Source organism: Eumetopias jubatus, unplaced genomic scaffold, assembly GCF_037043125.1.
Source record: "Eumetopias jubatus isolate StellerSeaLion01/CBP00866 unplaced genomic scaffold, mEumJub1_p1.0 scaffold_6, whole genome shotgun sequence".
Lineage (NCBI taxonomy): Eukaryota > Metazoa > Chordata > Mammalia > Carnivora > Otariidae > Eumetopias > Eumetopias jubatus.
This window is the reverse complement of record NW_028274812.1, coordinates 146,870,473-146,886,783: the sequence shown is the minus strand read 5'-3', so window position 1 is coordinate 146,886,783 and position 16,311 is coordinate 146,870,473. Positions and strand designations below refer to the sequence as shown.

The 16,311-nt window shown below is 46.9% G+C and overlaps 2 protein-coding genes across 2 annotated transcripts; one reads left to right on the top strand and one right to left on the bottom strand.

Annotated features, from left to right (window-relative positions):
* The first annotated feature begins 12,101 nt into the window (after window positions 1-12,101).
* Window positions 12,102-12,507, top strand: LOC114199801 (histone H4). The gene has a single exon (XM_028091812.2). It carries the CDS (start codon window positions 12,121-12,123, stop codon window positions 12,430-12,432), a length of 312 nt encoding a protein of 103 aa, XP_027947613.1. The 5' UTR covers window positions 12,102-12,120; the 3' UTR covers window positions 12,433-12,507.
* Window positions 12,508-14,013: 1,506 nt separating this feature from the next.
* Window positions 14,014-15,600, bottom strand: LOC114199800 (histone H4). The gene has a single exon (XM_028091811.2). The coding sequence runs from the start codon at window positions 15,598-15,600 to the stop codon at window positions 15,289-15,291; it is 312 nt and encodes a 103-aa protein (XP_027947612.1). The 3' UTR covers window positions 14,014-15,288.
* Between the last annotated feature and the right edge of the window lie 711 nt (window positions 15,601-16,311).

Below are 16,311 nucleotides of genomic sequence, written 5' to 3'. Positions count from 1 at the left end.
GGACCTCTAACCGTGAGTAGTGGACCCCGAGTCTCTCCTCTCAGTTACAGTCAACGTGATGGGCAGTCATCATCTCAAGCGCAAAGCACGGCTGCCATCCTCAAGTCTCGGGTGGTAGGTTCCCACCGATCCCTCCTCTAGGGGAAGGAATGCAAAATCCCTGGGAAGGTCCTCCCCAGACATCCTCTTGCCAGAGGCCTCCAAGGGATCGCAACCACAGCTCCCCATTACGGTGAGGAACAGCCTTCTGCCTCTGCCCTCTGTCTGTGGTGGCACCTCTGAGTACTACCCCTTCACCTGTTACCCTGTCAGGTGGACAGAACACAGACACGTGGCCTCCTCCGGGATGTGGCCCAGATCTTGTTGGAAGTAGTCCCCCCACGCCCCACCCCACACACCTTGAATTCCCTTATTGGGGTCCCGCCAGCAGTGTTCGACCTGCGACCCTGCAGCCACTAAGCATGCTTGTTTTTGTGTGACGGACACTAGATCCCCACACCGTCTGGATCAGGCTCACTGGACATCGGGAGGGATTGCCTCCGGGACACACGGGGACCATTTTGTTACACTTGGCAAGGTGCATGCCCCTCTGCTCAGCTGCGACCATCCTAAGATGGACCCCGTCTGGCTGGGACACATCTGAGTAGGCGTTGCTGAGAAGGGCAAGGGAACGGACCTCTACCTTGGCTGTTTCCCCCTTCCCCAGCAGCCCGCCCTGTGCCTCCATAAATTGGCCTTTGGTAACCACTTAAGACGGGTCTGTCAAACAGAGCAATTTTAGTAGGCCCATTATGCCACCTTTCAACGGGCCAGGAAAATTCTGGCACATCCACCCACCACTAAAGGAGCCTTTCTGGGTCCCAGCCCAGGATCCTTCGAGTCCCGTGGCTGGGAAATGCAAAGGGAATAAGAGTCAGGACAAGCGGGTTGCTCCCTGGAGGTAGAGCCTGGTAAGAGTGACTACTAGCGCCTCGCAGAAGAGACAGCAGCCCTGGCTGCCAGTCACAAAGCCCCCAGGACACTGGATCCGGAAGAAGCCCTCCTGATCAACTGTGAGGAACTGAGGTAAGGGATGCCATTTCCGCTCTTCCTAGAGATGGGCAACTGCAATCCCCTGACCAAAGCCAGTACTCCTTCGGGATGCTTCCTGAATAACTGGAATGGTTTGACCCGCAAACCTTAAAGAAAAGGCAGCTTACTTTCTTTTGTTCCAAGGCACGGCCACGGTACCAATTGGAGGAGACATGGCGGCCTGAGGGATGTATTGGTTATAATAACCTGTTACAACTGGACTGGTTTTGCAAACATGAGGGAAATGGGGAGAAGTACCCAATGTGCAATGTTTCTGGGCCTTAAGGGAAAATAAGGGCCTGGGCCAGCCTCCTGGCTGCTCTTTCGTGGCCGGACACTGGGGGACAGGAACGAAAGAATACCACACCTACACCAAAGGCAGACGGGCACATGGCGTCCGCAGAGGATTTTCCACTCCCAGCTCCATCTTCCCTAGGGTCTCCACCAATTTATCCAGATTTAAGATCAGGTGCCCTTACCTGTCTGCCTTATCCTGGACCCCCGGCTGACGCTCGGGGGCTCCATCTCTTGCAAGAATACGTCCGACCTGGAGGAGGACCAAGGGGACCTGCCGCTGTGGCCGGGGTACAGGTGCCCTTGTCATGGCAAGACCAGAGATGAAGGGGGGCCTTGGGAAATTTTCCAACAACCAGATAAACATATAGAAGCTTTCCAAAATCTCACTTATGTGTTTGAATTAACCTGGAAGGAGGTAATGCTCCTGTTAAATCAAACCCTCTCTGAGGCGGAGAAATGCGGGGTCCTGGCCACCTCTGAGAGAACAGGGATGAAGAGCTGATTAATTTTCAGGGCACGGGTGGGCCCACGGGGGACTCCCATTTCCCAACTGGAGCCCAAGCTGTCCCTTCCCAAGACCCCAGTTGGGACCCTAACGATCCCCTCAGAAACTGGTACCTCAGTCACTTCCAGGCCTGCGTCCTGGAGGGATTAAAAAGGTCAAAGTTTCAACCCCTAAATTACACCAGGCTGTCCGCTGTCACCCAACCTCGAGAGGAAAACCCGACAGCCTTCTTAGAGGGGTTGAGAGAGGCTCTCATTAAATATACAGCTATCTCCCCCTATTCTCCTGAGGCTGAGATCATTCTCAAAGACAAATCTGTGATCCAGTCAGCCCCAGATAATTGGAAAAAGCTGCAAAAGTCAGCCGTTGGCCCCCAGGGGGGCCTTAGAAGAGCTCTTAGGAGCTGCTAACTGGGTCTTTTACGGCCGGGACCAAGTGGGGAGTGAGGAACAAGAGAAGAGGCTAAGAAAGAATTCTGAGGCCCTAGCTGCGACCTTACAAGCCCTGCGGCTCTGGTACCAGATGCCACATCTGGGCCGCCCAGGGCACTGGAAGCCGGCATGTCCTCAAAGGGGACAGCCAAAATCAAAGCCCCATAAGCCCTGTCCTGCTTGTGGAGGGGGATGGGAAGTCTGAATGCCCGCAAGCATCTCCATCGGCCAGGGCTCAGATGACCTGCACCCCTACAGGGTCTGATGGGACCTGGAGCTCTTCATGGCGGCTCCCCAGAACAGCTTGCCGTTGGGAACCCAGAGCCTCAGGTAATTCCCGAGACAGAGGGAATGCCAGTCAAGCTCCTTCCCCCTTTCTGGTCCCTCTCTCCACCCCGGGGCCAGCTGTCCAGCCTCAGCGCTGCTGTTAAGGGTATCACTGGACAGCCCAGAATCAAATTTTTTTCTCGCCCGCTGGGATGCACCTGGGGAGAACGAATTTTCTCTCACTCCTTGTTGATAATGCCTGAGAGCCCCACACTTCTCTTAGGTAGCGATATTATGACCAGTCTGGGAACTCTCATACTGATGGCCCCTGGACAGACTAGCAATTGCATCCCCTTAATAGAGGCTGATATTTATCCCCAGGTCTGGGCAACTCAGGGAGAAGTGGGTCGGGCCTTACCTGCAGTGCCCATTCGCACACATTTTAAAGACCCCCACAACTTTCCCCTATCGGAAACAATACCCTCTAAAACCAGGAGCAAAGGAGGGCCTTTTGAGCACTCTCATCCACAAATCCCCAGAGGCAGACAGTGAGTGGGGAGCTTGGGGAAGATTGGCAACTGGATTTCACACATATGCCTAAGGCACAGGGGTACAAAAGTCTCCGGGTTTGGGTAGATACCCTTCACACACTGGGTGGAGGCCTTCCCCTGCCGAACCAAAAAGCCTGCAGAGGTGGTAAAGGCACTGGTAAATGAAGTCGTCCCTCGGTTTGGACTCCCCTTGTCCCTTCAAAGTGATAACGGCCCCTCCTGTAAGTCCCAGGCGACAGAGGGAGTATCCAAGGCCTTGGGAATTCACTGTCACCCCCACTGTGCCTGGACACCCCCATCCTCGGGAAAGGGAGAAAGCACTAATGAGGTTATTTAAAAACACCTCAGAAAACTAGCACAAGAAACTAGTCAAAATTGGGTGTCTATACTCCCTATTGCCTTACTCCAGATTAGAAACACCCCCATGGAAAGGTCTTATATGGGAGACCCTTCCATGTAAATGACCCGTGGGTGACAAGGGAGTCTTTGACTTAGTAAACAGTGTCATCCCTCTGGCAAGTGCTCCGCAAGCTCTTCGGGCGCTTCCTAACCCCCAGCTCCAAGACAACCAACCTTCCCTGTATCGTCCCAGGGACCAAGTGCTTGTGAAAACTCTTCCCTCTTTATCTTTGTCCCTAGAGCCTGTCTGAGAAGGCACACACACAGTCATCTTAGCCACCCCAACGGCCATCAAGCTACCCGCGATCGAGGCCTGGATCTACCATTCTAGGGCCAAGCCCTGGTTTCCAGTGGAACAAGACAACAGGAAACCAAGATACCACTGCGAGCCCGGGAAGGGTTCAAACCCATCTTTAAAAAACAGAAAAGCCAGCAACACCAAGCTAAGTACTTCAACCCCTGATCAAACATGCCTTCGAAAGCATTTATTCTCTTTCTTCTTTCTCTTCCTAAACTTCTACACTGCCACTCATCTGCAGGGATCTTAGGATGGGTTCAACTCAATGCCACTCCCCTCAATTCGACTGATTGTTGGATATGTGGGAATGACTCAGCAGGAACTGCTGTGCCCGCCCCTATTGCAGTCTGGCTACGGGCTAATTACTCTGTCATCCCTTTTGTCTCCTATATTAATTCATTCCCCAATCAAAATATAGAGCAAGTATTTTTTAAAGCCTGGAAGAAGGACATGGAAACCAAAGTAGCCGGTGTCCCTTGGTCCAACAAGACCCCAAACCTTGCCTGGTTGGATCAGCTCCAGCTCAGTACCTCAGCAACATTCCCTATTTGCTTTGAAAACTCCATTTACACTCCAAATTCAGGGTTTTTTGTAGGAAATCTTTCCACGTCCCAGTGCAACTTCACTTTCCAAGTCACTTCGACCTCTACAGAGGAATACTGGAATGGTTCCCTTTTCAACTCCCTCAGCTCCTACAAAGATCCTGATAAACCTCACCTCTTCCTGCGGGCCCAGTATCCCCCAAAGGAAAAGACATCTTTTTGTACCTCTGCTAACAACTCCTGTTCAGCAGGGTGGTCTCAGGTGTCCTGCAATTCTTCTACACTAGGATTGGCCAAAGGTTTACTCCTCTCATCCCAAGAATTCTTTCTTAAAATCTATCCTTCCAGCTCACTTGCTTCCACGGTGGGCGAGCGGCTCCGTTTAGATGCTTCCCTAATATGGAATAAATTGTCAGGAGCTACCTCTACCTCCCCGCCAAAGCTTCTCTATAAATATGGGTTCCACCTAAATCTCCGAGCAGAGGACAGTTTATTCTTCTATTGTGGGGAAAGGGCATACATTACCTTACCCCCGCAGTGGAGAGGGCGATGCTCTTTAGCCTACTTAGCTCCGCTCACGGACTACGCCCCTGGGTCCAGCCACATGCCGCAGGCTGTAAACCAAACCCAGCCTGGGGTATAGAGACCCGCAGTCCTCACACAGCAAGGAAACTCCATGAGGGCCTGGCCCTCCAAAATCCCCAGGCCCTGGACCTGTTAACCCCCCACGCAGGGGGCACCTGCACCTTCCTCCAGGAAGAAAGCTACTTTTATATTAACAACATGGGTCAGGTGGTCCCTCATTCAGATTCATCAGGTAACCTGGTGGCCCACGTAGAAGACCTCTCCTCCTGGCGGACCTCCCTTAGGGCCCAGCTGTCGCGCTGACTATGGCCATCGTGGCCCCAGAGTTAGTCCCCTCTTTCTTCTGCTTTTTTTGACGACCTTGTATTCTAAATGAACTCATCCAAGTTGTGTCTTCTCGTTTAGAGTCCATCAGGCTTCAAATGGTCCTGTCTATGCAACCACAGATGGAGACAGCCCCTACCTAGTTTAGGGGCCTCTGGACAGACTTCGGAACCAGTCGACGCCCCTCCCCAGCAGGAAGTAGCCATAGATCGGTCATCACCCCTGTTCCTTACGGCAGTTAGGAGTTACCTGTTCAGAGGGGGGAATATGGCAGGGACGGATAGGAGAGAGACAGGCAGAGAGCCATACAACAGGACCAGAGGCCCCAGGGGGAAGATCGGTATCGTGCCTGCTCCGCCTCCCTGAAAAACCACAGAGGAAAACAACCCCAGGGGGCTGGGCTCGGGAAGATAGCCTCCCTGGAAAACTTCCCCGGCTGATCAAAGACATTAAGAAATCCTGAAGGATCTGCCCTGAAAGAACCCCAGCTAAAACTCCACAAAAGACAAACTCCTCTCATTGCTCGGGGAGGGGGGACGGGGAATACTTGGATTCCGCCCCCATGTGGAGAGCTGATTCTATCGTCTTAATAAAACTTTGCTTTGCTGCCCCCCACTCTGTCTGGTCTCCCTCTTCATTCGTCGGAGCGGCGGGACAGAGGACGATGGGCACCAGAAAGCTGAGATAAGAAAAAAGTTCTGAAACACTATGACTGGCCTACCTTCCCTTTTCTCCTAATTCAACTGAATCTCACTGAGTAGGACTCGTGCCACTAAATGGTCCTGCATTAGTCACACGGATTGGTAGGTTCCTTGTTTCAAATAGGTTCAGGCAGAGAATGCATTTCGTAGTTGTCCACATACACAGAAATGAGGAAAGATGACATGGAATTGCACTAGGGAGATCATGTGCTTTTGCAACAACTGTGAAAGGTGGACATCGTAAGTCAGATTTTTACCTTAACTCTATGGGGACCCAGTCAGTCGTGATGCTGTCCATTTCCGCCGCTGCCCCTTTCACCCGCTTCTCATCACCAAGTCACTAGCTGAAGAGGGCCTTCTGTTCCTCTCCACCCATGGACACAGCAGCTAATGTTTACTTCTTACTCGTGGATATCTTAATGTAAATCAGATTCTATGGCATTCTTAGTCTGTTGGAATAAATTCATTTTGAGTCTCTTGAAATATTTGTATGTCCTATAGTTAAACCTGAACTGCAATCACAAGCCAAGACAGACAGAATAAGTGACCACAGCAATCACAGAGGAGGTAAATGTTACCTTTAAAAACGTGTCTTTTTAATTTATGATTATACGATGTCGGAGGACCCAGATCCTGATTTCAGTAAATCTGACTGTTCAGTTGTTCCCTCTTAAAAAGTCACCTGCATTATCTGAGTTTGTAAATTTTAAATAGCAATTTCTCTTAGACCTAGAAATGTCAAGTAGAGTTATACAGCTCAAGGAAAGCCTATGAGTTCTTTCTTTTGTAAGAAAATACATTGTTTTATCATTGACGTTGATGGCGTGACAGGGTTCAGTACAAATCTCCTAGAATGAGCCACTTTGACACATGGATTATTTTGAGCTGAAGACAATTGGGCTCAAAATACTCAGGAGGAGCTTTTTACCTCCCCCCTTAACTGCCTAAACAAATTTGAATAGGTCCAGTCCAGGAAGTGAGTGATCAGCAGAGATAAGTACAGAGAGTACGAGCCAGGTGTGGTGAGCTGGGGGCAGCAGGACCTGTTCCTTCACATTCCTCCCTGTGTCTCCTCGGTCTCTGCAAGGCTGCCCTTCCCATCTTCCTGTGAACTGTCTTTCTTCCCTTCGATAACATACGAGCCTCAAATTTAGATGAGCCCCTGACTGTTGGGGAGCCTCTCCTATCTGTGTGGGGCTCCTGCATGAACAAAATTAAATGTTTTTCCCTTGTTATGCTGTCCTCTGTCAACTTAATGACTAGACCACCCAAAGAACCTAGAAGGGAAGGAAGGACAAGTTCTTTCGCCCCAACAGATGAAAACTACTAGTACCTGCTTTATTGCATGGTTTGTATTCCTCACAAGAACCACTACATTGTTAAATAGTTATTCAAATTTTATTATTGGTGTGGTTTTGATTTATCAAACCAATGAGCCCATAATCAAATAATTGACAAATAAATACACATTTTTTTAAGTAAAATAAAATACCCAAGTGTGATACATCATTGCTTATGATTCCCTGTTGACTGAACTTTTTTGTTGATCAACTCTCACTCCCATGCCACTGGATAAAGTGTGTACTATTATTACTTACATAATCAGAAAAACATTTTAAACTTTTTTTAAAGGACGTAACAAAGTTTGGACAGTTTTGATAAAAAAAATTCAGATATTTTTAATTGCAATTAGATCCAGAAGAGCAAATTAGAACTTCATGGTTTACACTGTGAAGCTATTTTCATAGAAGGTAAAGTTCAATTTTAGTACCAGAAGATTTATGGGAAAAAAAATTTTTTTAAACTGAAGTGTGGTTGACCCAGATGGAAGCAGTATTTAAGCTTTCTTTCTGGAGTTGGTTTTCCCATTAATTTCTCTCCCCGCAGACTCTATGAAACCACCTAATAGTGTCTTCCTAAGTTACATTTCTTGTGCATCTTATCCAGTAGTTGACAAAATCCCTTAGAGAGTGGGTTTTTTCCTATTTGCAACTTCCTTGACATTACTTCAATGACGACCCCATGAAATATGGTCAATAAATTGTGTTAATTTTATAATAACAAAAGCCGTATAACATAGGTAAGTGGTACAAAATAAAAACAAAAAAGAGCACCTGGGCAGCTCAGTCTGTTATGCGTCTGCCTTGGCTCAGGTCACGATCCCAGGGTGGGTGTTGGGCTCCCCGCTGAGCGGAAAGTCTGCTTCTCCCTCCCCCCGCCCCCCTGCTTGTGAGCCTGTGCGCTCTCTCTCAAATAAATAAATAAAATATTTTTAAAATGATAAAAACCAAAAAAGAAGTTGAAAGTTAAACAAGGATGGAAAGCGTGACGGAAAACAGGGGTTTTTAAGTGAGCAACTTGAAAGCAATCAACTAGTGGAGGCAGCATGAGGATGAGACTGGTCCAAGGAGCAAAGACCAGTTTGAATGGCTGAAATTGCCTTTTCAGTTCATGATATTAATTTATCTGGAAAATGGTTGTTCTGGATGACATTTTTTTTTAAGATTTTATTTATTTACCTGAGAGAGAGAGAGAATGACAGAGAGCACAAGAGGGAAGAGGGTCAGAGAGAGAAGCCACCTCCCTGCCGAGCAGGGAGCCCGATGTGGGACTCGATCCCGGGACTCCAGGATCATGACCTGAGCCGAAGGCAGTCACTTAACCAACTGAGCCACCCAGACGCCCCATGGATGACATTATTAATTTGGTCTACCTCCTGCTTGCTCCCCCAATCTATCAACAATCTCAAATTTAAATAAACGCTACGGATGCTCATGAATTTTAGTTACCGGGTGGAAGAATGAAGCAGCTTCAGGGATCAGGGGCACCAGTGCTTTGGAGGAAGGTGGGGACTCTGGACAAGGGCAAACACCCGGGGCGGAGAATTAGGGATCACCCAACCAAGACAAATTTCTGAGGCTCTCCAACAATGCCTTTCCCCTGACGGTGTGTTTCTTTTTGTGGTTTTTATAAATCTCTCATCTTCCAGACTTTTACATGTGCTTACTATTTAGATTGTTTCTATGAAAATATTAGATTTCCTGGTGTAGTGGTAGTGTTTCAGGAGGGGGTTTTAGTAAAGAGGGAGTAGCAATGAGTTCTTTGCTGTGATCACCCTCCACTTACATTTTTAGCTGTTAGGATACTGTTTAGAAGTTATTTCAAAACACAATACATGATAAAGCTGTACATACATAAATAAGAAATTTGCACAGAAGAATAAAGTAACAGATGTTTATTTTGTTAGGGTAATAAATATTAAAAATGTGTTTTCACCAAAAATAAATGTCCCTAAAAATCTATTGAAGGAGAGCAGATTTTGTCACCCCAAAATATGTCTCTTTGGCATAAGGAGGATTCTCTTTTTAAGATATTACTCATTTGAGAGAGAGTGAGATCACACAGGGTGCCCGATGTGGGGCTCGATCCCAGCACCAGGATCATGACCTGAGCTGAAGGCAGAAGCTGAACCTACTGAGCCACCCAGTTGCCCCAGGTATAGGGATTATTTTGAGCTAAAGGCAGTCAAAATTTAGCAGATTCAGGAAACCCTCTTAACTTCCCCCTCAACTGCCTAAATTTACATTGGAAAGGAGGCCTGTACCAGGAAAAGAGCTATTACCAGAGATACTTGTTAACCTAACAAAGTTATCTGCATAACAAGGTAACCTTTATTTTCCAAACAATTCTCTCCTGCCTATAAATGGTTTTCTTTCCCCTTATTCTCCCAGACACTTACCCTTTTCCTTAGATCGGGATGTTATATAAGACTCAATTAACTGGGTGCAGTGTGGGTCTTATATTTTTGAGGCTTCCCTACATATGAAGTTTGTTTGTTTTACTCCTCTTAAACTGTCTCATATCAATTATTGGATCAGCCAAAGACCTTAGAAGGGAAATATTCCCCCCACATACTATTAATACATTTTTTTAAAAGATTTTATTTATTTGACAGAGAGAGACACAGCGAGAGAGGGAACACAAGCAGGGGGAGTGGGAGAGGGAGAAGCAGGCTTCCCGCGGAGCAGGGAGCCCGATGCGGGGCTCGATCCCAGGACCCTGCTGAAGGCAGACGCTTAACGACTGAGCCACCCAGGCGCCCCACTATTAATACATATTTAAGATAAATGTGGACTCTTAATAATATGATAATATGTAGCAAAAATATATATTCATTATTTAGCATTTTATATATGATATAGAATATGTCTTAAGTCCATGTTTATTAAAGTACAAATATTTTAAAGTATGTAAATATAAAATATTTTAAATTTAGTACTAACAATAAAAATTGCTTATTATACTATATATAAGCATACTCTGTATACTTTATGTAATAATTTACTCAGTATATTATATAAATTATCTCCACTTTTTTTTTTAGAGAGACATGGGAGGGGAATAGGTAGAGGGAGACAGAGAATCCGCGGTAGAGGCTCCGCGCCCAGCACACAGCCCAACGTAGGGATTGAACTCACTACCCTGAGATGATGATTTGAGGGGAAATTAAGAGTCAGACGCTTAACCAACCAAGGCACCCAGTTGCCTCTCCATTTGTTCTTAAAATAACTCTATGAGGTAAGTATTGTTGCCATCCTAATCCCACTCTAGGAGCTCGATCCCAGGACCCTGGGACCATGACCTGAGCCGAAGGCAGACGCGTAACCATCTGAGCCACCCAGGCGCCCCTAAAATGAAGTTTTTCTAAGTAGAGCTTCGGCTACTAAGCACTTTCGAAAACAATTGAATAATGGGTGACATTAATTACAGGAGTTTACAAAACTATGTTAGGGTCAAGAATTTCAAAGGATGATCTTGTATGTGTTTTTTACAAATAAAATTCAATGTATGCAAAAAATTAACCTGCATTAAATATTATATAAAAACCAAAATTTAAAAACAAAATTTTTAGTCATTAAAATTAAAAGGCTTAAAAGCAACTAGAAGCACAAAGTTTCTGAATTTAAGTACTTGATTTTTGTAGGGCTTTAATTGTATTCTAATTAATTTATACTTAATGCAATCGTGATCAGAAGCTCAAGGGATTTTTTTCCAAACCACGACAATGATTCTAAACTTACACACAAAAAAGGAATCTTCTGAAACTAGATCAGAAACTTTTGAAAAGAAATAATGGGACCTGCAGTGCCAAATTATGACCTGTAATACAACCATAATTTAAAATACTGATGTAATAAAAAGAACAGTGTAAGGGAGGAAAAATAATTTCCCCTCTACCTTTCTAGGTGCTGTGAGCCTCCCCCTTATAATAAAAGACAGATTAACGAGAAAAACCAACAGCAGTTTAATAACACGTATACGTCCTGTATACATGAGAGATCCTCTGAAGAACTGAGTAAAACTCCCAGGAAAGGCCCAAGCCACCGCCTTAAATACCGTCTTCAGCTAAAAGATGTCGGTGTGCGAGCGGAGTGCACAGGGAGCCGGGGACGGGTTACCGGGAAAAGGTAAACAAGGCTGTGATGCAGAATTAAGCTCGGGCCTTCTCCATGGACAAAACTGTCTGGTGATTTAATCATCCTTCTCTTTCTGGTACTGAGAGGGAGACACTTACAGATTGAGATCTCCTGTATAAACGTAACATGTCCCTTAAGACAGAGTTCTACTCTGATTTTAGAGATTCTCCTGTGTCTGGTGTTTCTTAAAAATGACTTGCTCACAAGCAGTCCTTATGCCAAAGAGGCATATTTGGGGGTGGCATATTCTGCTACCCTTCCTACCAAAGTGGCCTGTGTGGAGACGGTTTGTCCTGAACTCCTACACTCCTCTTTTGGGGTGGCATCTGAGGGTTCCCTTCCCGGCTAACAATCATTCCCTTCTGAATGAGAACGACAGTACTTCGTGGTAAACTAGAAGCCCCTACTCACTTTCTCATAGGAAGAGCTGCAGCTACAAACACCACGGCGCTCAGGACAATCCAGAGCTTCCGCGGGAAACCGCCCTGCTCCCTGCGCCACAGTCATTGGAGATCGGCCCGGAGAGGGGCGGGGCCCGGGGTGGGGCAGCGGGGCCGCGGTTCCCGCGCGCGCTTTCAGTTCTCAACGAGGTCCGGCCTCTGCTTATAATTTCTCCTGCCGGAGGCGCAGAGCCACTTCTGTGTCGAACTCGCACAGAGCTTCCGAGCAACCATGTCTGGCCGCGGCAAGGGCGGGAAGGGCCTGGGCAAGGGCGGCGCCAAGCGCCACCGCAAGGTGCTGCGCGACAACATCCAGGGCATCACCAAGCCCGCCATCCGGCGGCTGGCCCGGCGCGGCGGCGTCAAGCGCATCTCCGGCCTCATCTACGAGGAGACCCGCGGGGTGCTCAAGGTGTTCCTGGAGAACGTGATCCGGGACGCCGTCACCTACACGGAGCACGCCAAGCGCAAGACGGTCACGGCCATGGACGTGGTCTACGCGCTCAAGCGCCAGGGCCGCACCCTCTACGGCTTCGGGGGCTGAGACACACCCAAGCCGTCACATGCAAACAAACAAATGGCCCTTTTCAGGGCTCCCCCCACTTTCACCCGGGGAGCGTGACACTGGCTTGTTGGCGATCGTTGGTCCGCGTGGCCAGGTTTCGCTGCGGGTCACCGTGACCCGCACAGGTCGCTAGTCCTGCCAACCAACCCTGTACCTAGACGTTTTTCCGTAAGTTGGTTTGGTATCCTAGATTGCTGCGGAACTTCCTCTAGGAGGTATGTCCTGGGAGAGCTTTTAGGGCTTGTTGGCTCCGCACACCTTCCTTTTGAAGACTTTGCTGTTCTATGGACACACTGGGAAAACACTTCTACCTCCGGTAAAATCCTGGCAAAGGTTCTAGTAGAGAGTCGGCATGAGAGTTGGAAAAATGTTCAGACCCAAACTCAGAAACTTGTTCTGTCAGGAAAGGAAAAAAGTGGCAGTTTTTAAGTCTGATTATAATTGACCTCAGCTTGTAAATGGGACCTGGCTTGTCAACTCAGGTCACTATTAGCCTGGAGGGACTATTAATGGCTTATTGCTGGCCTCCATCGCTTACCACAAAGAGTAGAGAACCTTTAAAGTTTTAGTAAAGGTATTCTCGTTTGTCTTGTAAGGACGGTGATCATAATTGGCACTCCTTCAGCCTTTATGATGGACAAACAATTATGTGTCACTGGTGATTGCCAATAAAAATAACAGTTAATGTAACATTGTTAATTAAGAAGCAAATGCAAGTATGTTCTACTCAATTTAAAAAGTAAAATTGTTAAACATATTAAAACATTTTATCTGGTTAACAAGGATGTATAGTTTATTTTTTATTTCCTCTCTTTTTTCCTATTGCATGATATATAACAAAACAGTTCTCACAATTGTATGTGGTTAATCACAAATACAAACTATGTCTCTTCTCATGAAATGAGAAACTATGTGTGGCCCAGTGGCCACTTGGGAAACTACAGGAGTTTAGATGTGAGTAATACCTTAAAGGTTTCATTATTCAAAATTTAGGGCCTGGATTTAGGAAAAGTATTATCAAGAAGTTTTGAAAGTTTCATTAAATCAGGCTATGAACATAAATCAGATATCTAACGACAAATACTGGAATATTAGCTATAAAAATAGCATTGAAATAACATAGAATACTTAGGGATTTTTTTGTTTTGTTTTTAAGAACTGGGAGACTTTTATCAAAATCATTCAAGAAATTAATGGAAAGCAGTGTGCCTGGGTGACTCAGTTAAGCATCTGCCTTTGGCTCAGGTCACGATCCCAGGGTCCTGGGATCAAGCCCCACATCGGGGTCCCTGCTCAGCGGGAAGCCTGCTTCTCCCTCTCCCTCTGCCTGCCGCTCCCCCAGCTTGTTCTATCTCTCTCACTGTCAAACAAATAAAAATCTTAAAAAAAGAAAGGAAGTAATGGAAAGCCACAAATACATAATTGACCCTCAGAAGGTGTTGGGGGAATAACCCAGGAAACCGCTCCACAAAAGTAGTAGAAACACAAGTTTTATTATTGAATAAGCATTAAACCGGAATGTGATGCGTATCACAGGCAATCTGCTACAGAAATAGCAAAGACACAGAAATCTCACTCTGTTGGATAGCGAGATGGACACAACCCATCTAAAATACTGTAGTGTTGCAATTTGGAGCCTTATGTTAGCTGCAGTTGGGCCCAAGTCTTCCCAGGAAAATGGGAGCTCACCATCATTAAGAAAAGACAGCACTGTATTTCAGAGATGCCTCTAGGGTCCTTGAGGAAACATTCCTGAGCCAGGCTACTTGCACATTTAGCATTTGACCTTCCAAGGGTTAAAACTTGGTGAGACAAGATGTTGAAAGTTTTTAAGTTCAGCTTTAAAATGTATACATCTCATCATTGCTTACCCTTTTTATATACGTGTGGGCAATTGCTACTTTAGTCTGTACCTGCATTATAGCCAACCTTCCTACCAACACCCAAGTCTTCCCCTTTGACTTTGGGTTCCCTTCTCTAGTTAAGACCCCCTCTGGGAGAATCCTAAAAACTACTTGGAGCATAGGTCTGGATTTACGGCCTAATCCCGTGTTTTTAATTCCTTTTGCACTCTGTGCCAAGGATCCCTTTTAGCAGCTCTCGTGGGCTAGGGGCTGCCTTTTCTCACAGCAACATTTCTGTAATGCAACCTTGTTTTCCTTATCATTTAGTTGACAGGCCTTTTAACTGCATCCCACCCTCACCAACTGCTCTGTGGCGTATCGGCCTGGTAAGTCTTCCAGGGGCTTCCAGTCTCCACTCCCAGGGAACACCAGGACCGGCGTCCAGAGCGCATCACATGCTTCGTCTCTCAGCAACTGTCACACTGTTGGTCTCCAATTGTCTACTTAACACTCATTTATGTTTCTTGAGCAGAGGACACCTGGCACCAGAATGGAGAGGACTAAATTGTAAGGCCTTGTGTCCACGGAAACGCGCCTTCTCACGAATTCAGCGCGGAGGGACCTGCTGTTCTTGTTTTCAACCCCAACACCTGCATTCCGTCCATACCGAGAAAGCCGTTCTGCTCAAGTCCTAAACCCGTTTCCTTCCAACTGGCACGCCAATTAACGTTCCACCGTCTGATACAGTGCCAGTGTTATTAACTTAATACAACTCTCCAAACCCCCGCGTGAAAACATGGAAAACTACAGGACCCGTCTCTTCTCTAGTTGTACAGAGAAACTTTCTTCTAAGGGAATGGGTGTATCTTTCAAGGCCGCAATCTAACACAAGTTAAAGGGAAACCAGCGTCAGGGCTCCTCGGATGAAAGAGTGGGGGCCCTGAAAAGGGCCTTTAGTTCTCAGTAGGAAACGAGCTGGGAAGCCGGGGGCTCAGCCCCCGAAGCCGTAGAGGGTGCGGCCCTGGCGCTTGAGCGCGTAGACCACGTCCATGGCCGTGACCGTCTTGCGCTTGGCGTGCTCCGTGTAGGTGACGGCGTCCCGGATCACGTTCTCCAGGAACACCTTGAGCACCCCGCGGGTCTCCTCGTAGATGAGGCCGGAGATGCGCTTGACGCCGCCGCGCCGGGCCAGCCGCCGGATGGCGGGCTTGGTGATGCCCTGGATGTTGTCGCGCAGCACCTTGCGGTGGCGCTTGGCGCCGCCCTTGCCCAGGCCCTTCCCGCCCTTGCCGCGGCCAGACATGCCGAGAGTGAAAAGCGCACAGCGTCGCGTCCCCTGCCCGGTGCTGCAGGCTTTATACCGCTGCTGCGGACCGAACTGAGAACCTCAGACAGACGGGAAGTGCCACCCCGTGGGGAGAGGGAAGTGTGACGAGACAAAAAAAGAAAAAAAAAAAAAGTCCTGGGTTTCCTGTTCGGTGTTTTGTTTGTACCTCGTAACCATTTTATTACTGTTTGAAAACTTTAAAAATTGCTTTCCAATGCGAACGCCAAGCGCGAAATGTGAGAAATACAGAAAAGGGAAGTAATAAAATAACAACCTTTTATCCCACCACACAGAGAACACTTAGTCCTACTGGCTAGTTTGGGACTTTGGTGAACAGATAGGTGCACATATTTTTTCAAAGAAAATTTACAGTGCCATGTATGACGTTTTGGAACTTCTTTACACTGATTACATTTTAATTTCCCTTTTCTAAAGACAAAAAAAAAGTTGTTTTTAATATCTATTTGTTATTCCTTCTTAAGAATTCTCTGTAGCACACTTTAACAAATTCCCTGGCAATTCCTTAATAAGCCACATGTTTAAAATAATTCTTTTCCCTATTGATTGATGTACATACTTGGAACGGTAGAGGCCAAGGGCAGGCCACCCTGCGATGGCTCCCTTTGACATGAAGGTTATTAAAATCCAGGAAATTTCGGAAAAGCTTTTTACCTCCTCCACAACTGC